The sequence below is a fragment of the Diachasmimorpha longicaudata genome, chromosome 3 (assembly GCF_034640455.1).
Source record: "Diachasmimorpha longicaudata isolate KC_UGA_2023 chromosome 3, iyDiaLong2, whole genome shotgun sequence".
Taxonomy (NCBI): Eukaryota; Metazoa; Arthropoda; class Insecta; order Hymenoptera; family Braconidae; genus Diachasmimorpha; species Diachasmimorpha longicaudata.
The window spans coordinates 6,706,897-6,730,151 of NC_087227.1; the positions used below are offsets into that span (position 1 = coordinate 6,706,897).

At 39.3% G+C, this 23,255-nt stretch overlaps 6 protein-coding genes across 8 annotated transcripts; 3 read left to right on the forward strand and 3 right to left on the reverse strand.

Moving 5' to 3' along the window:
- Nucleotides 1-540: 540 nt before the first annotated feature.
- LOC135160357 (uncharacterized) lies at nt 541-2,456 on the forward strand. 2 transcript variants are annotated; one of them, XM_064116809.1, is made up of 2 exons: nt 541-800; nt 1,739-2,456. In XM_064116809.1, the coding sequence occupies exons 1-2, from the start codon at nt 723-725 to the stop codon at nt 2,027-2,029; spliced, it is 369 nt and encodes a 122-aa protein (XP_063972879.1). In that variant the 5' UTR covers nt 541-722; the 3' UTR covers nt 2,030-2,456. The 2 variants fall into 2 exon arrangements, with proteins under 2 accessions (XP_063972879.1, XP_063972880.1); XM_064116810.1 differs by lacking the exon at nt 541-800 and adding an exon at nt 826-1,113.
- LOC135160340 (uncharacterized) lies at nt 2,446-12,203 on the reverse strand. The gene is made up of 8 exons (XM_064116779.1): nt 12,005-12,203; nt 10,310-10,633; nt 9,363-9,619; nt 8,466-9,182; nt 7,710-8,064; nt 6,931-7,333; nt 6,487-6,743; nt 2,446-6,135 (listed from the first exon to the last, which is right to left on the reverse strand). The coding sequence occupies exons 2-8, from the start codon at nt 10,424-10,426 to the stop codon at nt 5,887-5,889; spliced, it is 2,355 nt and encodes a 784-aa protein (XP_063972849.1). The 5' UTR covers nt 10,427-10,633; nt 12,005-12,203; the 3' UTR covers nt 2,446-5,886.
- Nucleotides 12,204-12,285: 82 nt separating this feature from the next.
- Nucleotides 12,286-14,691, forward strand: L(2)10685 (lethal (2) 10685). The gene is made up of 6 exons (XM_064116789.1): nt 12,286-12,514; nt 12,644-12,826; nt 12,902-13,463; nt 13,556-13,842; nt 13,927-14,189; nt 14,490-14,691. The coding sequence occupies exons 1-6, from the start codon at nt 12,431-12,433 to the stop codon at nt 14,632-14,634; spliced, it is 1,524 nt and encodes a 507-aa protein (XP_063972859.1). The 5' UTR covers nt 12,286-12,430; the 3' UTR covers nt 14,635-14,691.
- LOC135160346 (putative inorganic phosphate cotransporter) lies at nt 14,208-19,593 on the reverse strand. Its single transcript, XM_064116790.1, has 2 exons — nt 19,081-19,593; nt 14,208-16,253 (listed from the first exon to the last, which is right to left on the reverse strand). The coding sequence occupies exons 1-2, from the start codon at nt 19,103-19,105 to the stop codon at nt 14,839-14,841; spliced, it is 1,440 nt and encodes a 479-aa protein (XP_063972860.1). The 5' UTR covers nt 19,106-19,593; the 3' UTR covers nt 14,208-14,838.
- A 248-nt stretch (nt 19,594-19,841) lies between these two features.
- LOC135160354 (sperm flagellar protein 1-like) lies at nt 19,842-20,705 on the forward strand. The gene is made up of 2 exons (XM_064116807.1): nt 19,842-19,976; nt 20,209-20,705. Exons 1-2 carry the CDS (start codon nt 19,859-19,861, stop codon nt 20,703-20,705), a joined length of 615 nt encoding a protein of 204 aa, XP_063972877.1. The 5' UTR covers nt 19,842-19,858.
- A 14-nt stretch (nt 20,706-20,719) lies between these two features.
- On the reverse strand, nt 20,720-22,695 carry LOC135160358 (U6 snRNA-associated Sm-like protein LSm3). 2 transcript variants are annotated; one of them, XM_064116813.1, is made up of 4 exons: nt 22,621-22,695; nt 21,356-21,426; nt 21,181-21,288; nt 20,720-20,994 (listed from the first exon to the last, which is right to left on the reverse strand). In XM_064116813.1, exons 2-4 carry the CDS (start codon nt 21,374-21,376, stop codon nt 20,812-20,814), a joined length of 312 nt encoding a protein of 103 aa, XP_063972883.1. In that variant the 5' UTR covers nt 21,377-21,426; nt 22,621-22,695; the 3' UTR covers nt 20,720-20,811. The 2 variants fall into 2 exon arrangements, with proteins under 2 accessions (XP_063972883.1, XP_063972881.1); XM_064116811.1 differs by lacking the exon at nt 22,621-22,695 and having other exon boundaries at nt 21,356-21,506.
- Nucleotides 22,696-23,255: the final 560 nt, after the last annotated feature.

Consider the following 23,255-nt stretch of genomic DNA (forward strand, 5'->3'; position numbering starts at 1 on the left):
AAGTAGAAATCTATTTTTATTCCACGTTTTTCTTGAGTTTTCGTCAAATGAGTTCCTCGAAATTCCAATATTTTCCAGTTCAAACAATTATGAGAGAAATTAAGTAATTTTTCATTTGTATTATACATCATTTAATTCACTTTCAACGCCATTTTTCCACAGGACAATTACAAGTTTGATTTTCTAGTTTATTTTATTAATGATGATCAATTCGAATGAATGTAATTTGTTGTAATCCACTCAAATTTCTACGAAAACCACGTTAATAAAGATTTGTTAATCATTCGGTACAATTTCGGAGTTGATGTTTTGATTTTTCCCTTTATAATTAAATTAATTAATGGAAATGAAAATTCTTAATTCGTTATTTCCATAAAAATGGATATTTTAATAACTAAAAAAGCTTTGTTAATTATCTCTTCACGAAATTGAAAGTAAAACTATGGAAAGTTGGTTGACCCTCCAACACTTTCCCCCACACTCCGATAACCGCAGCCACCGGCATATCTGCTATAAAAACCTGTAAAAACGTGATCGGAAGTCCCGGCCCACTCGATCGTCGGCAAATCCTTCGCCTGCAAATCCCTTGGTAGTGAATAAAGCACGTCGTATCCCTCTCATTACTTTTTTTCGCCATTTCTTGCGGCTCACCGAGAAATTAGTGAAACAATCAGTGACGAATGCGTGAAAGCGGGTGTCATTGATGCGAGACAGCTTATAAAATGAGCCGCCCCGGTTCTCGGACAACTCAGTTCGAGCACAATCCGAGGGCTACGGCTCCTTTCGACATGAATAAATCGGTAAACACGCTGATCCGTGGACTGAATGGAATTTATTTCGAGGGAGAAATTGGGTATAATTCGACGACTGGCACATGTGACGCCATTAATTTATCAGCGTTGCGTTTAATTGGGCCATCCGCATCAACTGCGTCAGTGTAGCCGAGTTTATTAGATAACGTTTGTTGATTGGTCAATTAAAATCGATCCATCTCCAATTTCACATACGGAAGGGGGGCATCGCATAAAACCACAAGTCGTTAGAAGTTTTTTATCAGTTTTGCAAAGAATTCAGATGTTTTACCTAGGGAGAGACGCAATTAAACATTATGAAGTAATCAATTAGCAGTATGTTGTTGTCTCCTCGTGTTTCCGGCCTTACAATTCCATTCATTTAATTTTATCGATTATTGTTCTGAATAAAAATATTGTTTTCATTGATAAACACATTGAATTCTTGGAATTAAAATTATCAACGTCATTGCATTGAATCGAGGCAATCCTAGACTACGGAGTACGCCCACTGCGTAGGAAGTTGTGATTTCCGTGATGCCCTCGTAATTTCACAATATTCTGTTGTCAGTGAGCCTCAGAATTTTTAATTAAATTTTTTTTTACAATTTTTAATGATTAAATGGTGATAATAGACATCTGACACCATTAAAACGAAACTAACATTAATAAATAAATGAAATTTGAATGTGAGTCGATTTATCAATAAAGAGTTAGGGTACATCAGATGGAAGTTCGTCTAAAAAATAAGAGAATTGGAAATTCTCCGAATATAATTTAAAAAATCCATAAACTACTTCAAAGCATCCTCGAGGCGCCACTCAGTCTGTCATCCCGGCATTCAGATGGTGCAGCAAATCCTCTTGACCTGATTCATTCATCTTTTATATTAAAGAAAAATCGAGTAATAGAAAACCTGGAACAATAAAACTGAATTTCAATTGCAGTGCGTCCTCGTGTTCCTCCTTGGTGTCTCCATGGCAGCCGCTGGGACGAGATACATCGCCATACCTATTGATGGGATCGATGTTATTGAAGTGAATTCAATTCTACCGCAAGCTCCACGCTACCCGCGTCATACTGAGGCTTACCTGGTGCCGAATCCGCAGGAAACTGAGAGCCAAGTGCCCAGGATCGAACGATCGGCCTCTCAAATACTAGATTATGTGGATTTTGGAGCCCAAACTGGTGTTAATGGGGCGTACAGCTGGTATGCAGATTATCCAACTCGTTCCTGATTTAATGGAGAACGGGGATAAATGGAGTGATAACTCGAGATTGGCTGAGTGAAATATAGCAAATTTAAGCTCACTTTCAAGGGCTTATTTCGACCCCGAAAATGAGCTCCGAGTCATCGAAATCGCATCATTCAGTTAGGAGATATACATAACTAAAAAGAAGTCCAACTTCCTCCGAATTTCAACCGATTTTTCACGACCGGTCTGTTACCTTGAATAACTCCAGATCGGTAGAGTGAATTTCACCAATTCTTTTTTCATTCTCAAGAACATTCTTAAGACTTCAAAATGAATTTAGATTCATGAAAATCGCATCATTTGTTGAAGTGACATCGATCATCAAAGAAACTACATGCTATTTAACTCTAGAATGACTTCACAGAAATGTGCAAATAAACAGAGTACATAATCCAGTCTACAGTAATAATAGATTTATTTTCTTCGGTACACTTGGTTTTCCATCTCCACACCACATAACACTCGTTATGAATGCACAAACATCGTCTTTCATCGTCAGACTCCTCTCCCCCCCGAGTCCTTCTTCACTCTTAAACCAAAAGTTTCATAATGCAGCTAAATAAATTAAACAGTACAGTCCCCACATTCTCGAGATCTTGGATTATTGTGCGATAATAAACCTTTCATTTTTCTCCCCCTGAATATTTTCAACCTGCCGATGTCAATCAAACTGGAATTAGAGAGCATGCCCGTTCGACTTGATCCACATTACACGAAATAGTCAGCTACGTGGTGGACCGTTACCTCGGAAAACTCAAAAACAAATCAATTCCTGATAATCCTTGAAAAAGTAAAAAATATACACTCCCATATTTTGTATTCAAATATATTAAAAAATTTATCTACCCCTCCCTCAGATCTCAACAAAAACTGAAGAAAATCTACAACTCTGCATCGAGTTCCATCTCTGAATGCCAAATTATTCTACCTAGTTACACTGAAGACACTGAAAATTTCACAATTTTCCTGTAACATTCATCGATTAACCATATATTAATCACTGTATTCCCCTCCAACACTTCCTCCCCCCCCTGTTTACCTATTATTTATACAATATATTTCATATAGATTCTCCAGATAAATTCATATTTAAATATAAATCAATAGATACAATCGCGATTGTAGACAGAGACAGAATTTAATGACCGGACGATTAAGTTATTCGAACGATCATCGAAGCAGGTACATTTGCATTATCCTTTCCCCACGTTCGTTATCCCAAAAATAATACAACATTTCAATCATCAACTGACTTATCCACGCGACACTGGGGACAAAAATTACTCTTGTCGAGGAATTATTGAATCGGGAGAAGAATTTACTTTTTTGCTGTTGAATTATAGAACCATTATACGACAGTTAACCTTGAATAAATTTCTTTGATTACTATTAGCATGTGGAATTATTCTATTTTTTTTTCACCTACATAACTTCTCAAGTTTTTTTATTTACTTCTCTAACTGCCCTCGATTTGGGATGAGAGTGTCTAGAAAACCATGGAAAACCTTAGTCATATGCTCGGCCGATAGTCCAGGAGTTATCCTGGATTCATTGGACTCATTGGCTCAATAGATCAGGAAAACAATTGTACATTATTAAATAGTAAATTCTTCTTCGAACAAAATAATTCCTTGTCATATGTCATTTTCTTTCTCAGTGAACACGAGTCATCCTAAGTACATGCAAATAAAAAATAAAATCAACGGAATAATAATAATAATAATAATAATAATAATAATAAAAATAATAATTGAGATCTAATTAAATAAATTGCGGGGATAAAGCGACTACTTTGGGAATAAAATTTGCACCATGGCGTTACCTTAACAATTAAAATAAAACGAAACCTTTCGTGATTGTTTTTTTTTTTCCTAAAGATGGAAAGATTTCTAATCTTTGTAAGTCAATGAAGAATACTGCGTTTGTCAATGCTCCCTAAAAGACTAAAATTATTATTAATGCAGCACGATCACATTAAAAAAAGTTGTACTCAAGTATTATGAAACGATAATTCATTACGATTATGCATTGTTGTACTGAAATGGCGATAACTTGCAATTAATTGGCGTTTGGAGTGTGTTTGGCCGTTTGTGATGTATCATTTAATTTTTCATTTTCACGAATGTACTGGTTGACACGCGATGTTAAACCTCATTTTATCCACTGTTTGCCTGAGATACTGGGTGGAAAACGATAACGAAACTTTGACGTTGTACACGAGTTTTCAATGGAGTTTGTTGGTACCGAGGGCTTTTAGTACGATTAATTGAGTTTACGGTGTTGATAGAGGAATCAACGCTATTGGGTACCACAAAGGGGTGAAAAAATTTGGAGAATATTCGAGGACAGGTATTCGCAGTATTTCAAGGATGTTAGTAAACATTTCGAATAGTGTCGGTAAAGGGATACTTTCTACCAGGGGAAAAAATGTCAATCGAAAAAAAAAATACCGAATAAAAATCCCCAGGCAAAGCAAAATCGGATTCTTTAAAAAAAATCTTGCTCCAAATATATCTCCAATAATTTTTCGTAAATTTTGTGAGTAATTATCCTTCCGAGTACACGTCGATTACCCCTGGAAATACAATATTTCACGCATAAAAAGATCCAGAGGACTGAATCTGAAAAGCACTGGCCTGAAATTGAATGCCAATAAAAAAAAATACTAATGGACGTAGAACATAAAATAATTAATTCCCAACCATCAACCCCACAGGTATTCTCGTGGATTGGCAAATGACAACCAACTCAAATTCAATTAATCCTAAATATTACCCTTAGATTGATAAAATAGACAATATATTCTGCCGTGGGTTACGCTCCGGCATTAATTGAACGATTTAGTGGCGTGACATCCCGTGTCACGATTGACAATCATGTTTACACGTTGGACATAGAGACACATCTATGTATGCTATTTTAACACTGTTACCAGAATATTTGAACCGATAACGTTATTCCAGTTGGACAACAGTAGCTTGGACACACCTTGGAAATCGTTACAGCCTTTCGATATGATTCATAAAAAGCTCTTCAATATCTATTTTATGGTATTGCGTAGGTCTCTACAATTTCTATCTCGGCAAAATATTTTTTTTCAAACTAAAATTCACTTTTTTCCCCTATTCTGCACTTTTTAAAAATGGAACTTCTTCAATCTTTGATAAATCAAGATCGGTTGAGTCAAATTCAACGATTTTTGTTCAGTTTGGAGATATTTTTCCGGGGTTTGACATGAGCCACGATTTTTTTAAATCGCTCCATGGAGACAGGAAATAAGATCAATGGAACAATCATTGTCACTGTTCCAATATGTATCACTTGAAAAAAAGTCGGCGTCAATTTTTCAGGTATTCAAGTATTTTGTATACTTTCACTTGAGAATAAAAATAATCTCTATCCAATAATTGGATACATTTTTTATTCAATCGCAAAGGCTCTTGAATTGCCCAATTCTTGTAAAAATATGTGGACTGACAGAAGACAACTAGTGACAATGACTGGATCAACTGAATGAATGACGGTACCAATGATCGAAGGAATTCCATTTATCTCCCAACACTGAGTCCAAGACATTTTGATTATCTTTTGATGTTAGTTTCAACAAAAAAAATAATGAAAAACAATTTCTGAAAACATCATTAGCAATGGTCAACACCCTTTGCATGCCAAACTTCTCTCAAAAGCACTCAAAGTTGTTTGTATTTACTCACGATAAACGTCATCGATATACGTATGATAATCCCTGGGCTGTATCGATTTTACATTGTGTACTGAGAGAGAAGAATCCTTGGCGTTGGGAACGAGCCGGTACCGGCGCCGCCGGCAGACAGTTCGGGTCAGGTGGTGCACCACGCGAGTACAACTTTTTTGAAGGGTACGAAGACAGCACGATCTTGCTCACAGTCAAAGAAACGTCGGCCATGAAATGTCCCGTCAGATACTCCTGACTCGGTTGGTAGTTCAACACCAACATGAATATCTTCTCTACCTGGCACTGGCCCAATGTAACGAACCCTTCCTTGAAGTACTCGGCCTTCTGGCGATATCACTTTTACTAGGTGATCCAACTTTAAATCTCGGGGAATCTAATTTAGAGTTGGAGAAAGAAAATAAATGATTGAGTTTTTTCTTGTGAAATCACATTTCATGACGATATTGCAAACATTTTTCATCAATTATTTTTGAGCCATTAGTATTTTTTCAAAAACCAATTCTTCGAGACTCAACTTGCAGAGAAATAATTAACATTTTTTCATTGTCAACCGTTGAAAAGCTGAATGACAAAAAAAAATCAATTTCTACACTTTGATGAAGGGTTTTTCTTCCGTCCTACGGAAATTCAATCTCATAGCAGCAAATTGAATCTAAAACTGGAAGTCCAACTAATTCCATGCAATCGAGTTCAATTCCTGGAAAACAGGAAATTATTTTTTTACCTTTGGTAAATATGGTCTTGCGTCCTGCGGTGGATTCCACTCCCTGAAGAGATCCGGCTCAGAGTGTCTCCTCGTTCGTCTTCGTCTGGCTGATTGCCGACTCCAGTAATCCCCCGAAATAGTTAACATAGAATCAATACTGCGTCTGAGGTATTCCTCAGCCTCGTCAATGAGGGACTCGGTTGAGTCGCCACTGTTTTCACCGGCTATTACGTCTGATCGTAAATTGGGGAGGCTTCCTCTTATCATCGGGCACTCTAACACAAGTGAAGAAACAAATATTTTATGAGGATAAACACCGTAATGTTCGATATCTCGAGACTGACTGAGTGCAATTCCAAATTGAAAGATGAAAGTACGAAAAAATTCGCAATTTCGTATTTCTTCACTCGAGAGTCGTTCTGAAAATAATAAAAGACCGACATAAATACCGGAAATTTTTACCTTGAAAGGTAACCTTGGAGCGAGTTCGTTTCGGTGGATTTTTCACGCTCCGGGTAACACTGGGCCGATGAATATGAGTGGGTGACGATGGCATTGATGACCAAGTGGGTCTGGGGGTGGAGGTAGTGGCTGGTACCTTCCACGTGTCGAAGGAGGCTGCATTTGCGCGCCAGGAGTGTCGCCTGGGTGGGCCACCCACAACCTCTAGCCCAGGAGATGGAATCGACGTCAATGAGCCCCGATAGCGAGATGAATACAGATCTGTTGATAGTCTGCATTCACAGGGGCTGGGTAGGCCAGTAGCTGTGTTGCATCGTGGCCAGTAGCCAGCTGGCGATCCCAGGGATTCACGACGATTGACGTCGGGGGTGCGAATGCCACAGCCACGGGAATTGAAACAATTCTGGGGTGGAAAATCAATGAATGAATTGATGAGTGAGTGAATGAATGGAGTGAAAATTCGTCTCATAACACTACACTGCACAACACTACACGGTTTAATCGTACACTGTCTCGAGTACGATTCAATTGTTATGCACATGTAGTAGTAATAGTACGTTGAGGGCACGTCATAATATAATTTTAATTTTCAAGAGACCCTGGATTAACATCAGTTGATACTCATTTTTTTAATCAAATTATGAAGACTGAAAATATAACATGCGTTTCATATCACTCTGAATATAAATGAAACAGTAATAAAGAGCACCAGACGTCATTATTTATCGGTATTCCCAATAACTTATCAGTACAATCATCAATTCGAATGGATACTCTACCTGAGAATGTGCATCATGACAAAGATGATCAGCACTCCTTGATAATTCTGGCACCATGCTCGTAAAGCTTATGTCAGATAGCATAACCCTTCTGGCTTCACTCCTCGTTTTGTCCGATATTCTCAATCTCCCAGCAACTCCAGCAGGAAGTGCAAACTTACTGGGCAATGTTGTAAATGTGTGGGCCACTTTGTGGGCAAGATAACTCTCAGAACGCCATTGTGCAGGAAGCGCTGAAATGTCTGTTTGAGCCCCGGATTCACGTCTTCCACCGCAACTGCGATCCATAACTGGACGCAGGGGAGCTGAACTCTTTCGTCTACCAGCGGCAACGGCCTCTCGGTGAATAATGGGTCTGCAATGATTTTTCTTAAGCTACCGTCGAGATAATTATTTAGTGTGATTCAGTAGCGAAGGGATAAAACGATGTAAGTTAACTAATCTCTGAGTGGATTTTGGAGCGATATTTCTGAATCTAAGAGAGACAAAGGATTTTTTGTAATGACTCAATTTTTCCATAAAAATAGTTATAATGACATTTTTGATATCCCCCTATATCGCAAAATATTCCTCAAAAACTGGTCAATAGTGAAAAGTGCATTTTTTTGTTTTACTCCTTCGCTACAGAATTGAAGAATTGGAATTTTTGAGAATGAGTAGATGTATAAATTTTGATTGATATCAATATATAACCTGAGTAATTAAAAATTGAAGTTAAAAGATCGTAATGCTTCACTCGTAATAAAAAAGACAAACCTGTAAGCTGTAGGTGGTGCAGCAAGTGTATTTCTCCTCGCAGCATTGTGCCTAGTGCCACTATCAGTCTCTTCAACAACTCCACACTTGCTGATATCAGTTTCCACAAGAACCGAGCACTGTGACCAAATTTTATTGAGTCTTGTGTTGGAGCTCTCGTCAAATCTGTCAACACTCTCCTCCCTATCGATGGACGAGCTCTGCGAGGACAGTGCCTCCTCCACCGAGCTAGTGCCAGTTTTTTCCCCATTGCAAACAGCCTGTTCATCAGAAGACTTGGTGTACTTGAGTAGAACAGGCTGTCCATGCTGCCAGGTCTCGCCTTCCGTGATGGAAACGAGATCCTCCTGGAGGGCCACATCTCTGCTACATGTTTCAGCAGTCGTGAATATCAATTCTATGTCGTCCAGCTCCTCGGACTCATTCTCGGACTCGACATTTTTCACCTCTGGTGTCAGTTGTTGAAGATTACTGCAGTCTGGATTGTCACTGAATACGGAATTATCACCGTCCGAGACACTCCGGAGGCTTATGTCCTCCGGATCTTTCTCGGGTACCTCCAACAGATCTTGGGGGGTGTCCTCCTCCTTTGAGAGATTTTTATCCTCCGTTTCCACAATCTCCGATGATTTATCTACCTCTTCCTTCTCCGCACTCTCCTTTATTTCAGGGACTGACGAATCCGCCTCGTCCATTGTCGTTCTAGCTTCTGAAGGACTGATGTTTAAACTGTGTTAATTGTCTTCGTTAATTTTAAACCGGCGTTAATTGTCTCCAATGGACTTTTATTACTTCGCGTTTGTGCTGACTTCCACGGAAAAACTAAATTAATGTGGACTTTATTTTTATTTATTTATGTTTTTTTTTGCGAAAATAAAATGAAACTAAAACACTCACTGTTCACTTATTAAAAGTACTGGTGTTGTTGGATTAGCATTGGACCTCGACTCTGGTCCGGGTGTGACTGGTGTGTCATCGTTAATGCTGGGGTTATTATCTTTATCGAGTATACGTCGACGGAGTACGTGATTCTCCAGTGACAGGCGTTCAACAGCCTCGGCGTAATTTTCCGTTCGAAAATCACCGACTATTTCACGGAGTCGTCGGAGTTCGGCTCGTGACGAGTCTAATGCACTTCGCAGAGATATTACCGTCTGCATTGCGAGAAAATTGAGGATTAAAATTGCGGAGGGATGAGATAGCTTGGGATGAGCAGTGACATGGGGGAGGGGTGAGTGTCCTCGACAGTCAGGTGAACTTTGATACTTTGATACTTTGGCGATTACAAAGCGAGGGTTCTTCAATCTCATTGATGATGCACAAAGAGTAATGAATGGGGAAGAATTTGAGTTCTTTTCAACAGCTGTTGACTGCTTTGCCAGTGAAATGCTACTGGAGGTGAGGAAATTGTCAAAGGGATAACTCTACCTCGTTTATTTTCATATGAAAGAGGATGGAAAAGTCTGAGAGGTGGCTGACTAAATTGGTTCATCCTACGGAAAATTGATGACCTAAATGGATGATGATTTGAGAGGCAGTGATAGGTTTAGGAACTGGTTGAATGTCTGGTGGGTGAGTGGCAAGAACATCTACGAATTTTCCAACCTCCGAAAATGTCTGTAAAGACAGTGAAAATTTTCAGACATTCGTTTTCACAATAATCGCAAACGACTCGTCAGTTTTTGCCTCGATGGTTCAGTGGTTAAATCCTCACACTAAACAAAACAATAACACCCAGAAAATAGTGCATTCCCACTCCCCAAAACCAATCAAGTGCACAAGGGCATGAAATAAAGGTTATGCAATGAGTGAATGGTTCTCATAGAATTGATCAATTTGCTCACCTGGTGAAGAGCTCTTACGACATCGAGGCCGGGGATTCCCGGTGAAGGCAGGGCCAGCTGATGCTTGTGATGGTGGTGAAGCCCCTGATGAGCCAAACGGCTGCCTTCAGCTTCCATACCTCCCCACCGGGTGTTCCTACCAAACCATCACCACCACTACAATTCATTCCGATTGTATTCGTATGTTTTTTTTTCACTCTGTGCGTTATTTCCCAGTGACTGCTGTCTATCTCTTATCTTCTCACTCGCATCACTAGACAGAGGGCCAATAGTTCATCGAGTGAAATGAAGCGATTGGAAATTCAGGATCCGGAAGACAAAATTCTGAAAAATCAAAAGGCCAAACTGTAATTGGGGAAAACGAACGGATTTCAATCCTCAATATTTTTGGATTGGCTGCATAAAATTAAAAGCTTCTTTCTCTCATCTCCAAGATATTTGTTCAGACTACAAAAAATGAGGTGTATCACTGATGTATCGTCCCCCTCCTGACATATTGACGATGCAAGAAAGTCAATTCCATCTTAAAAGGTCAAATTGTAAAAGGAGACGATGACAAAATGAACCAACATTCGATCTCAAATATCTCAACATCGGCTGAGTGAAAATCCAGGATTTTTTTTTCATTTTGAAGTACGAGAAATCCTCTTTAAAATGATCCGTACTACGTTGAAATTCCACCGTTCAATCTCGCGATATTGCCAATCCAAAAACCAGTCATTGTATCTCGTCTCCCATTTCCCATGTTTCTAAATATATTTGACGCCCTATGCATGGTATATACCGCTACGAACGCCGACGCATGACACAATGTTAACGTAACCCAGGCAAAAGGCGCATTTATCGCACAGCGACATTGATTTGTCCCCTACACCAGCCGTTCCATCCCACATTTTTCAAGACATCTCCTGCACAGTCCCATTCACAGGTGCCGCATTCATTATCATTTTCATGCTGTCCCTTCCCCTTTCCCCTGCCCACCAAAGCATAATTGTCAAGCATAAAAAACAATCATCACAAAGCTGGCAACAACAAATAGAAAAAAAACCTATCCCGACCAGCCTCTGAAAGACTCTTCATCAATGGGAGCCTCAGACGATCGATCGTACTCAGAGGTGAATACAATCCCAATCACAGATAAAAAGAAACGCAAAAAAACCTAATAAGAAACAAATAAGAGAGAGGGAGAGCCGCAGAGGTTCTTCTAATTATAGAGCCGCGGGCTTTGGAGAAGAATCGATCCCGGAGGCGCACCGTCAGCCCTCCCCTTCCTCGCTCCATGTAATTTCGTTTTTTTGTATCGTTTTTTTTTTCTGTTCATGCATTGCACGGAGACTTACCTCCCCAGCCTCGTCGAGCACCACTCGAGGGGAAATTGATGCGCTTTGTTAGAAAGTGACGCCGGTAGAAATAAACACGGAAGGATTGACGGAAAAAACAAATGGAGAAGGGGAGAGCAAACGGTGACTATCGTATCTGTAGTACACACGATTACTCGATTTACTATTGCAGCGAGATCCCCAAGTGCAGTGTAGACACTACAGGATGAACAGCACGAAATGGTTGCAGTGACATTAATGATGGAGATCAATATGGAATTATGGGAGATTGATTGACAAATATCGTGATGAAAACGTCGAACAAACAATTGTATTTGTTGTTTTAGGTGCAGTGGGATAAATAAAAGTGTCTCACATTTTCAATCACTCGTGACTTTTCGATCTGGAGGCTGAACTGGCCGCACCTTGTGATGACGCGAGGTAAACACTTTAGTCCAGTTTTTGATATATCTTTTTTGCTGATTGTGATCCGGATGTAAGGACGCCCCAATCACTGATCACAACGAATGTCAACAACGCGAGGCGGAACGATGCGAGTTGAGACCTGTCACTTTGGCATCTGATGCTCGATTCGACGCAGCACTGGGAGGGGAGGGAGGATGCAACGTTGTGGGTGTTGGGGTGGAGGTTATGGTGGAACACTGTAGATGGTGGTATTGGGTGGAGAGTGAGGTCGATAAGACAGGAGTCGTGTGTTTGTAACCTAACCTTGGAGGCCGGTTTGGTTTGACGTTCACGTGGGGAGATTTGTGGAGTGTTTACTTTGTTGGAGATCCTGAGGATGACAACGAGAGTGGGGTTCTTGAGGGCCAGGAGGGTCCTCTGGGACTGGAGGAGGAGCAAAGGACACGGGCCGGATCATTGGGTGAGTGATGATTGTGGGGGAATGGAGTTTTCAGATGTGGCATAAGAATTCAATAATTTTTTCTCTTCAGACTCCATGTCCCTTTAGTTGAACCGTATCCCGTTTTAACAACAGCAATTATTTCCCCAGAGTGTCATAAAGAAGAAAAATACTCCCAAAGACAAAGCCCTGGAGCACTTCAACGATTTCTACTTCTCGGTTTACGGCTCCGTCTGGCCGATCCTAAGATCAGCCATGCTGAAAAAAACTCACAAATATGTAGCTGTTGTAAATAATTTTTCCGACGTCGAGAGCGTAGTGCAGAAGCTACAGGTACTGTTGTCTAAATGCATCGCAAATAATGAGGGCCTTGTGTTGTAAAAATATTTCATTCATTAAAAATCCTAGCTCCAAGGTGCTATGAACATGAAAGACCTCTACGAAGTATCAAAAAGAAGTAAAATCGAGAGAGATAAAAAGAAACAGCGAGTGGAGCCGACAGAACCAATTTACAAAATGGACCTTCCCTTGGAGGATATTCTACAGACGAAGACCTGCGAGGAGTTGAAGACCATCCTCCCCAAAGGTTACGAGCCCTCGTTGAAGACTCTGGACCAGGAGGACGACGGCCTCCCCCCACAGGAGAGCCCTTTCGAACCGGTCTCCCTGCGGCCCCTGGAGGAGGACTTAGCAACAGCTCAACTCGATGAGAGCAGGATAGTGAAACCCTCTGTAGGTCTGGCAGCATCCGCTCTCTACGAATACATGCCTGCAACGAAGTTGAAGGGCCTGGACGATTACGTCCTAGAGTCCGACCACTATAGCTATTACTCCAAGAGTGCAGACTTTGAAATTCAGGTGGAGAAAGACTCGAGTTTCTCATTTCCAGAGCATCTGAAAATTTTTACGTTTGAAGCGGGTAACAACAGCGATTTTCCACCACCAAAGAGGGGATCTACTGGGGTTTATGGTGAGAGCAATGATGATGATGATGAAATAAAATAAATCCTGAACCCTTAAATTCCGAATATTTTTGTTCAACTCAAAATTCTCCTTTATCAGATTATTATCTGATGGACGGAGGCTCGATACTTCCAGTGCTAGCCCTGGATCTCCATCCCGGAGATGTTATGTTGGACATGTGTGCAGCACCTGGTGGAAAATCTCTCATTGCCCTGCAGACCCTTTTGCCCTCGGCTTTAATTATTAACGATGTAAAACTTTCTAGAATCAACATGATCAACAAGGTTTTGGAAGAGTACCTGGGAGATCTCGACGTTTGGGATGGAAGATTGTTTGTGACCCAACAGGATGCCAGGATGATAGAGGATAAGAATGCTTACAATAAGGTACCGACTGACTGGGGGAGATGAGGATTTGTTTCAATCAAAGCCAATTGAATACGCATTAATTGCTTATTTAAATACCTTCAGATTCTCGTCGATGTTCCCTGCACAACAGATCGTCACAGTCTTCACAATGACGACACCAATATCTTCTCACCAAATCGAGTAAAGGAACGACTGCAATTACCAGAGTACCAGTCAGATATTTTGGTACAAGCCTTGAAGATCGTGCCTATCGGGGGAACTGTGGTTTATTCCACATGCTCATTAAGCCCTATACAAAATGACGGAGTTGTGCAGATGGCCCTGAAGAAAAATTGGGAGGAGACTAAATCTGTTATGGTTGTGAAGTAAGTACACTGATTAAATACACTATCTCACAAATTTTAGTCTGATAATATTACAACATTTGTTCAGCTTTTCTTACACTTACGAATTTTTGTACAATAGAATGAGATGTATGCTATTCTTCTCGTTCTTAATTAATTAATCAGTTAATAATAAAAATAATAATTTGCAATTGAGGTATACAGTTTGTTCGTTCTGATCACAAAAATTCAACGAAGAATTTGAAACATTTTTTTTATCAATGGTGGGATGAATAATTTAAGATTTTTTGTTTAATTCAGTCATTATTTACTTATTTCTAGAGACATCACGGAGGGACTAGGGCCATTGAAAACGATTTACAAATTTGCTGAGGATCTTGGATTTAAATATGGAACAGTAGTGTTACCAACGAAAGGATCAAACTTTGGACCAACATATTTCAGTAAAATTGTGAGGGTCCAGTGAATATGGTGTACATCAAAATGTACTTGCTGTAAATAAAGTGTGACTGACAAAAGAGAATAGTGCCTTAACACATAATTTTTTTAATTAATACTGTGATGAATAATTCGTCAAATGAGAGGAGAATAAAAAATATTTGAGTTAAAACGATTCAAATTCTTCACCTTTAGCTGCAATTTTTTTGTGGCAATATAGGGATAAATTAATTTAATCATCATTTCTACCTAATGGAACGGCCTGTGGGTGAGATGAATCAGTCTTGTTCCATGGTTGTTCTTTCGCTGTTCCGAATATCCAGTAGACAATTATTTCAATTACGTAGAATACGGCAGTGGCAAAGAATATCATTTTCCAGGCGAATAATTTCTCATCTGGATCCTTGCTTGAGGTCAGATATCCCACTACATTAGGCATCACTATCCCAGGTATCGTTGCAACGGCATTGGTGATGGCTACGAGAGTCCCCGCAAAGTTAGGAGCAATGTCTATGTGATTAGCTAGGAAACCACAGTACATTCCTCCTATACAGGTGACTCCAATTGTCATTAGAGCAACAGCTCCCAAGGCATTTCCCACGTACGATACAATTACTAGACAGATCATTGGCACCACAGAAGCAAAGAGAGTTCCAATTTTCCTCGAAAATGTCAGAGTGATAACGCCTGCCCCTTGCAATTTTGTTAGAACATAGCTCAGAATCAGAGTGAATAACCACATGCAGAAAAATGGTAGTGATGAGAGGCCAGCATTCGTTTTCAAATCAAAATGTAGAACTTCATTCATATAAGTAGGCAATTGTGTCAGCAGCATGTACCACCCGCAGTTGCTGCAGAAATGCGCAACAAGAATAGCAATGAATGGCATCGACGAGAATATTTGTCGCAGGGGAATTCGTGAAGTTTCTTTCTCATGCCGAGACTCGGAATTTCCAAGAGAACTCAGAATGTAGCTTCTCTCCTGAGCGGAGATGAATCGTCGTTGGTCGGCGGGTGAATCAGCAATGGCTATCCACCAGACAGTGAACCAAATGAAGCACAGGCCTCCCTCGATGTAGAAGACAGCCTCCCAACCCATGTCAGCAGCGATCAAACCCGTCAGAAGAATCGATATGACAGTTCCTAGAGCAGTTCCAGCGTAAATAATTGATCCTATGACATTTCGTTCCTTAGGTGGTGCCCATTTTGCTATCATCACGTGCATCGCTGGGAAACTGGCACCACCACCAAGTCCCTGGATCAATCTCATCGCTGCAAAAGCAGCTGGTGAAATGTGAGCAGCCACTGGACTGCATATTGATGCAACAGCATTGAGAAGTACTGCAATATTCATCACCCATTTGGCAGATATTTTTTCAGCGACAATTCCACTGGGTATCATGGATATGAGGTAGCCAGTGAAGTACATGGAGTGAATCAGTCCACGCATTTTATTGTCCCAGACGAATGGCCCATCCTCAAGGCCCACGGAGGAGTTGCTCGAGCCGTTATTCAGGGCTGTGTGATTGACCATTGATATGATTGCGATACTCACGTTGACCTTGAAACCATAGATTATGGCTAGACCGATGGAGCCCAACATTGCCATAATATACCTCGTGGAAATGAGACCGGTTCTTCCCTGACCTGCAAAGGACAATTAAATTTCTTAATTTCTTTGGTGCTTTCAAGGGTGGAAGGAGGGTACGGTAGGGTGGAAGGAGGGCATCGTATTTATACTGTTGAACGAAACGAGAATTTAAAAAATGTATTCATCAATTGAATGTGAATTTAATGTTCTTCGTGTTTAGAGTTAATTACTGACATATTATTTTAAACGATTTATAATGATTAGTAATGAATTGTTCATCGAGAACTCTGATCGGTTTTGAGGATGTGGGTTACGGGTGATTTGTTAATTTGGCAAATATTGTAAAGGAGGAAATGGGAATTTTAATGTTTGGAATAATTTATAAAAAAAAGTTTTATGAATAAATAAGGCCTTAATGCGGTTGACCCTTGTGGGCCTCAAGATCTCACAAGTACTAAACGTTTTGCAACTCGATCAAATGAATTTTGCATTAAAATGTGGAACATTTAATGAATAATTGGAAATTTATTTTGATGTTCTTCTTATGCGGTGATGTGATGCTATCATAATATACTTTATGGTTTTGGTATTGACGGAAAACCTGTGGCATTCTTGTATTTGCCCGTAGGGGATGCCATTTATCAACATAGAATGCCCAAATAAATAGACAAGTAAATAAAACTAGTGGAATTATGTACTCGTGTATTTTGGTTCTTCCCCGAGGGCTCGTGGGCCGCTTCAAGTATCGATGCATTAGTTTTTATCTCTCTGTCTGATACCGCTCTTGCGTTATTGTCCGTTCTACTATATTTCTAACATTTTTATCAATGTTTTATACAGAAAAATATCAATGAGACTAAATAAACCAACAGTGAGTTCAATAAACAAAAAGAATGGGGTATATACCGACAAAGGATCTCCATGTTTTTTCAATAACATATAATTAAGTAGGCAAATGTTGATAATATCTTAGACAAAAGATAAGATTATTTCGTTTTGTTTGTTATTGCAGGAAAAAAATCAAAACATAATTTTTCAAAATAAGACATTGAATAAAAATTAAGAAAATATTCAAATAATGGGCGAGTCATTTATTTTGTTTTTTTTTTCGGTTAATTGATAATTCTAACTGTTGTAACTGTTGGGCATCCGTTTACAATGAATCTCCGTCAGGTACGGCCCGGACACCCTAAATCCCCGCCCGGTCATCCGCACTGAGCCATTATAACTTTCCCGTTAATGTATTTGGGAGAAGGGATCCTCCCTCGTGTGTACGTGCCGTGCTGCATGATTTTTTTCCAAAATTCATTTACATTCCTATGATGGTTCCAGATAACTACAACTCCAGCCATCGAACACACCCAATCGCCCATTTTTTGTACAACGCATCACCCGGATATTTTGAGAACGAGATCACGAGTCTCGTTAACTCGGAAAAATTATTTGTGTCGAGACACCGGACCACAATCTTTTCCGTCAATGAATGAACATTACTTTTCGTGGAGGTATGGATCGGCTACTGCGCGCGAAAAATGATGCAATTTTTTGGCGATGTGGAACATAAACTTATTTCCTCGCGAATTTATGCAGATTTTTTATAAAAATTTTATTAACTATTGCCTGTTTTGATTTATCTTTTATTGCTGCCCTATCAGACCTGGTTAACGAACACGTGTGTTCACAGATTTCCCGTAGGAATTCTTCAATTTAAACTCTTCAAGAATTTCGCTCTCTCTCTCATTTATTCTGGTTTAATTAGAAAAATAATTGAAGAACTTTGACCTTTAGAGAAAAAGTGAAGCCTGAAATTTTTATAGAAATATTTGGTAAAATAATATGTACAATAAATTGAATTTTATTTATTTTTTCTATTAAATATTCCCCAATAAACATTTTTACCGCAAAAAATTGCAGATAAATTCTGGATTTTTCCCCCGAAAATTGTTGGCCATTGAACTGGAATTGCGGAATTAGAATTTCTAAGCAACGAACGATAGAAAATATCCTAATAGAATAATTCGCATATTGAGGAAAATTGACAAATGGGGTAATTCAGTTGATTTAATAATTTCCGGATACTTTCCAACGAACATTTTTAGGAAAAATGTAACTCGTCGATGAACTGAGAAATTTCCCGATGGATTGACCGAGGGACCAATAGGAAGTTTAATAGACAAGAAATAGAACTTTCCAGTACATTCGCTAGATTTTCGACGCAACTTTCACGTGCCTGTTTCCCTCACGAATGCAATCTATAATTATATTTTCAATTAATTCCAATCACGAAGCTCCTGATTTTAAAAACGAATTCATTCAATTTAATTACTACTAATAATTACCAATACTTAATTATTCATTCAAATTAATTGAATAATAATAGTAATTGGATGTCCCATAGTCTGAATATAGTAAAATATTTTGATTATTAAATCAATTCTGATTTCCGTGACTAATAATTAAATAAATAATAATAAATACTGAATATTGAAACTAATGGTGTTTGTACCATTATCGTACCATAATAAAATATTTTCAACAATGCAATGTTCTCTGATTTAATTTCTGAATCATCAATTATTAAATCAAGTTTAATTTAGAAAACTCGTGTCTCGTTAATTTTCATTACAATAATTTTGGACCCATAATTCACTTTGATTGAATAATTGAACATTAAATGCTTTCAACTGATGATTCGACACTGAAGGCCGAAATACGGAAGAGTATCCCAATGTCAAAAGGTCGCCATGACCTTCATCCATGGGAAACACATGGGAAAATCACGGGATTCAATACAGATGAATTTTCAGAAGGAATAGCTGGGAAAAAAATTAATCCAATCATGAAGAAATAATTAATTAGATAATTTAATATGATATTTATTACCGTTTGATAATGCCTCTGAAGCCATGATGAGTAATTTTTTTCCAAATTTTCGCACGAAGCTGCAGATCTAACGGTGATAATGCAGAGTTTCAAAAAATTCCCCTTGTCAAATTAAAAATGTTCCGATTAAGTCACAACACATGTCACTAGTTCCTCTTTAAGACGAAGAGATCCTTCGGAGCGTCGGAGGAGTATTGCCGAATTGTAAGAGGCGCGGGCTCTATAAATGCCCGGTCACCACTACTAGCCGATTATTCACGTCCATGAGAACTTGTTGAAGTCTATTCGTGTGCACCAACACAGGTAAGTTTCATCGATTTTTCCGAGACTGATGTAATTCCGGTGAAAATCAGCTGTCATTGATATCAGGATCACTTACATCTAATAAAGAAGATGGAACGGTTTTTGCTAATTATTTTTTGCCTTCCAGCTTACATTATTCCGTAATTATCGCATTTTCATTTTCTTTTTTTTTAATTCGACATTATTGCAGTATATTCATTTTCTTCATCTCCGATTTCTTCTTTGATATTTTTTCCAATGTATTCTGTCGAAATGCGAATGTAGAAATTGAATCGATGGGTATTTCTTCATTATTTGGAGAAATATTAAGACAATTAAAAATTAAAATTAAAGGTATGATCAAAAGTTTCCTTCTCCTTATGAAAAATTGACGCGTTTCTCCAAAACACAATAAATCCCTCTTGAAACCGCCTTAAATAGATTATTCATGCATTTGTTTTCGAATTGTTAAATTTTGACAGGAGCGTAAATAACCATGAGTTTAAATTGCGACGAGCAAATAGCAGACATTCTGGATGAGATTTATACTTGGCTCGATCAAATACCGTTCTCTCGGCCAAGAAAAAATCTCGCTCGAGATTTTTCCAATGGAGGTATGCCAATCAGGATAGAACGAATCAAAATTGTTTCTAGCAAATCTATCCTTTCTCCCCTTGACTACGAATCGAGTGGTCGATTTTTATTATTTATTTCCCATATGAATCAGTCCTTCCCATCGTGACCAGTCGAATGATGAATTTTTTGTACCCAAAATAATGTTCGAAAAATCTTCAAAATCGATGTCAATTTGAGAAAAAAAAAATCTCTCATCAATATTTTCCGCAGTATTCATGGCCGAGTTGTTGAAGCAGTATTACCCGCGGCAAGTAGATCTCCACAACTACTCCTCCAGCAGTAGTCTTTCAAAGAAGGTCGACAACTGGCGGACACTTAACCGAAAAGTTCTGTCGAAAATCGACCTCAAGCTGTCTGACAACATGATCTACCAGATAGCTTCAGTCCAGAACAAAGCGATAGAATTCCTCCTCATAAAGCTGCGATCGAGGATCCTGAAGGATTGCAACGATGAAAGGAGGTCCTTGTACACCGCCAGTGACACAGGAAAATCCAACAACGAGGTTGACTCTGTTCTGGACATGGATGAGGTGCAGAACAGGAAAATTCCACGATCAGCGTTTCTGAAACTGAAGCAGGAGCTGCAAGAGAAGAAGGACATGCTGGTGATGTTGGGGGATAAGGTGTTCCATCTGGAGAGTTTAATTAAACTGAAGGATCAGAGGATAGCAGACCTGTCGACTCAACTGACGAGACTTCAGAAATAATTTGTACTGGCGCATAATTAATAAAATGAATTTATTTCGTTGAGCTTTAGTCTGCAATTGCTGCATTAGTTTAGGGGGCAGTGGGGGTTAGGTGGCTTGAGAGGGATTATATCTGTGCCCTCATGCTGGGGGGCGAAACCAGGATGACACCGTCTCCTCGAACGAAGAGCATTGGAATGCTGCGTTTCGTGGTACGATAGACTTCTTCGTATGTTTCCTCGTCGATTTCCACTGTTGTTACTGTCTCCTCAGCCTCTCCCAGGACCATATTCAGGTGCTGATCGTAAGCCTGGGGGTTGAATATGGTTTATTGAACATGGAAATCAAAGAAATATTTGTCAAAATGGTCGCGATTTAAAAAAATATTTTTTTCCATTTCCTCAGAACAAAAAACGTCGACTAAATAACCTACACCACTGTCACTTCACACTTCATGATCCCCCAGATCCCCAATAAATAAAATCAAAATATTCACATGTAAACGTCCACGAAGTTCCCTCTCATTTCGCATCTTCACGTAAATCTTTTCATCCAGACTCAACCTGATGAGATCCAATGGTTCCTTGACGTTGATCGTCGGTACCTGTGGCAGAACAATAATCCATCAGATTCTGAACACATCCACTTCTCCAGCAGTCTCCTACACGTACCTGTTCTCCCTCATCAGCCATGTCAAGATGGTTTCAAGTCCTCAGGCACAAAATAAACTCGACTTTCGGTTTGATTTGATACAGCCCACTGCAACTCCTGCTCGATAGCTGCCCAGATATTGTCACGTCCTAGGTGGCACTGATGGCTATATGCTCGATCTCGCTTGGGAGTTTGAAGATTTGAATACGCGCCAGGGTTTTTGTGCGCGTTGGCAGAAAAAATAAAGAAAAAACGATAATTTGTTGACATTTAGTATATTATAAAAATGAGAATGACGTGCTTATCTTAGCTATATACATACAATAATTAAAAAATATATTAATCAGGAAATTTGAACCTAGTCCGTACCAATTCATTAAAGCTAATCGAAGATGTGTGATTTTCAATGTTTCCACGTAATGACACAGAATCAGCTGCCTCATTACTGCAGCATGGTGAAGCACATGCATTTTCCGAAGATGCAAGATTCTCACTATCACTACAATTGGAAATGGACGGGACGTCCAGGGGTAATTCCAAATTTTCCTGATTTTTATGGATCGGGACAGCATTAGGTGCATTATTGTCGGGGCGTGCAAATAAATTATGAGAACCCAGTCCTTCGTTAATGAGCTCCCCTTTGTGAATTACACCCCTGTGATGACTCGCAACTAGATTCTCTTGATCTGGGTTTTTTACCTGGCATTTCAAATCAAGAGAATTCCAGTCCTCGGTCCAGGGAAAAATGGACGGAACTACTCCTTTTTGCAGCCGTGGAACTTTTACAATTGTCTAAGACATATATACAAATCTTTTTTACCCGAATATGACATTATTTTTCATGAACAAAAAATGTGTAAACATACCTTGCCGAAAACTTGTCCATTTGTAATTATAGCATCTCTCTCTGTCCAATCTATTTCCTGAGTTTGAAAATGTTTTTCACACACAGCTCTCCCAACACTCAAATCATCACGATTTAATGCAATTTTCCACTCTGCTAATCTTTTTTTCGTAATCAAAAAAAATGTACTCTCTCGGGATTCGTTTTATAACCCGATTTGCATCCTTGAACCGCGCAAGATGGCATTTTTTTTTCGCAAAAACCACAGAAAGAAAAACACAATTTGAACGCACATTCAATATGAGGATTTGCCATAGAAATCGAGGAGTGGGGATGAAACTCGCAGGGAGGGGATAGAGCATATAACATCCTGCGCCATCTGGATCGGTGACAATAACGGGGCAGCAAATCCTTATGGGTTTTAGGTGAGTTTCAGTGGGCTGATTTGATATTATTCTTGTGCGGTAACCTCAAAACGAATCCTTACACTCTTCAGCACCGATGAAATTAGCGGAGAGGGAGTTGCAAATGAAGAAACCAACTACTGTACATGATTGTTCATCGTTAGTACATCATTGTACAGTTATTGATTTTGTTTGTAGCCCCGTGGATAATTGATAATCATCATTTTAATTTTTCCCATGGCGTTGGGTAGAAAAAAAATAAACAATGAACTTTTTTAATGGAACCCCAGCTGGTTTTGTAGGAAATCGTTTGTAGAATAGGACTATAAAGGGTTGCTCGTATGTACATGCCCCAATTATCCAATGCCATCGAATTAAAATTGTGATTACACCCGCACAGGGAGATTATGGGGGAGATTGGTGACGCTCATGGAGCGGCTTCAACCGAGAAATTTAGTAGTGGTGGCGCATGAACTACGATGGTGAACGTGTCTGTCGGTAAAGCAATACCACGGATAACGTGGCTAATTGGGCTAATTGGGCTGGGAGGCTTTTGGCTGTAGGAAGCCAGGAGCAGAGAAAATACGTAAACCGAAAAAATCGATTTTAGAATATTTCCCGAGCCCTAGAAAAATCGGAAATCGTCTCACGAACCCAATGGCGCCAGCCAAA

What these genes read in the sequence shown, in the direction of transcription:
- LOC135160357 (XM_064116809.1), top strand. Translation starts at nt 723, where the DNA reads ATGAGCCGCCCCGGTTCTCGGACAACTCAGTTCGAGCACAATCCGAGG. An exon ending in CTTTCGACATGAATAAATCG is followed by an intron (nt 801 to 1,738) that starts GTAAACACGCTG and finishes TTTCAATTGCAG; the next exon opens with TGCGTCCTCGTGTTCCTCCT.
- LOC135160346 (XM_064116790.1), bottom strand. Translation starts at nt 19,105, where the DNA reads ATGGCTTCAGAGGCATTATCAAACG. An exon ending in TTCAGAGGCATTATCAAACG is followed by an intron (nt 16,254 to 19,080) that starts GTAATAAATATC and finishes TGTCCTTTGCAG; the next exon opens with GTCAGGGAAGAACCGGTCTC.
- LOC135160358 (XM_064116813.1), bottom strand. Translation starts at nt 21,376, where the DNA reads ATGGCTGATGAGGGAGAACAG. An exon ending in TGGCTGATGAGGGAGAACAG is followed by an intron (nt 21,289 to 21,355) that starts GTACGTGTAGGA and finishes GTTCTGCCACAG; the next exon opens with GTACCGACGATCAACGTCAA. An exon ending in AACTTCGTGGACGTTTACAT is followed by an intron (nt 20,995 to 21,180) that starts GTGAATATTTTG and finishes TTCAACCCCCAG; the next exon opens with GCTTACGATCAGCACCTGAA.
- LOC135160354 (XM_064116807.1), top strand. Translation starts at nt 19,859, where the DNA reads ATGAGTTTAAATTGCGACGAGCAAATAGCAGACATTCTGGATGAGATT. An exon ending in TCGAGATTTTTCCAATGGAG is followed by an intron (nt 19,977 to 20,208) that starts GTATGCCAATCA and finishes TATTTTCCGCAG; the next exon opens with TATTCATGGCCGAGTTGTTG.
- LOC135160340 (XM_064116779.1), bottom strand. Translation starts at nt 10,426, where the DNA reads ATGGAAGCTGAAGGCAGCCGTTTGGCTCATCAGGGGCTTCACCACCAT. An exon ending in GCACCACCTACAGCTTACAG is followed by an intron (nt 8,065 to 8,465) that starts GTTTGTCTTTTT and finishes AAATCATTGCAG; the next exon opens with ACCCATTATTCACCGAGAGG. An exon ending in CTCCAAGGTTACCTTTCAAG is followed by an intron (nt 6,744 to 6,930) that starts GTAAAAATTTCC and finishes CACTTGTGTTAG; the next exon opens with AGTGCCCGATGATAAGAGGA.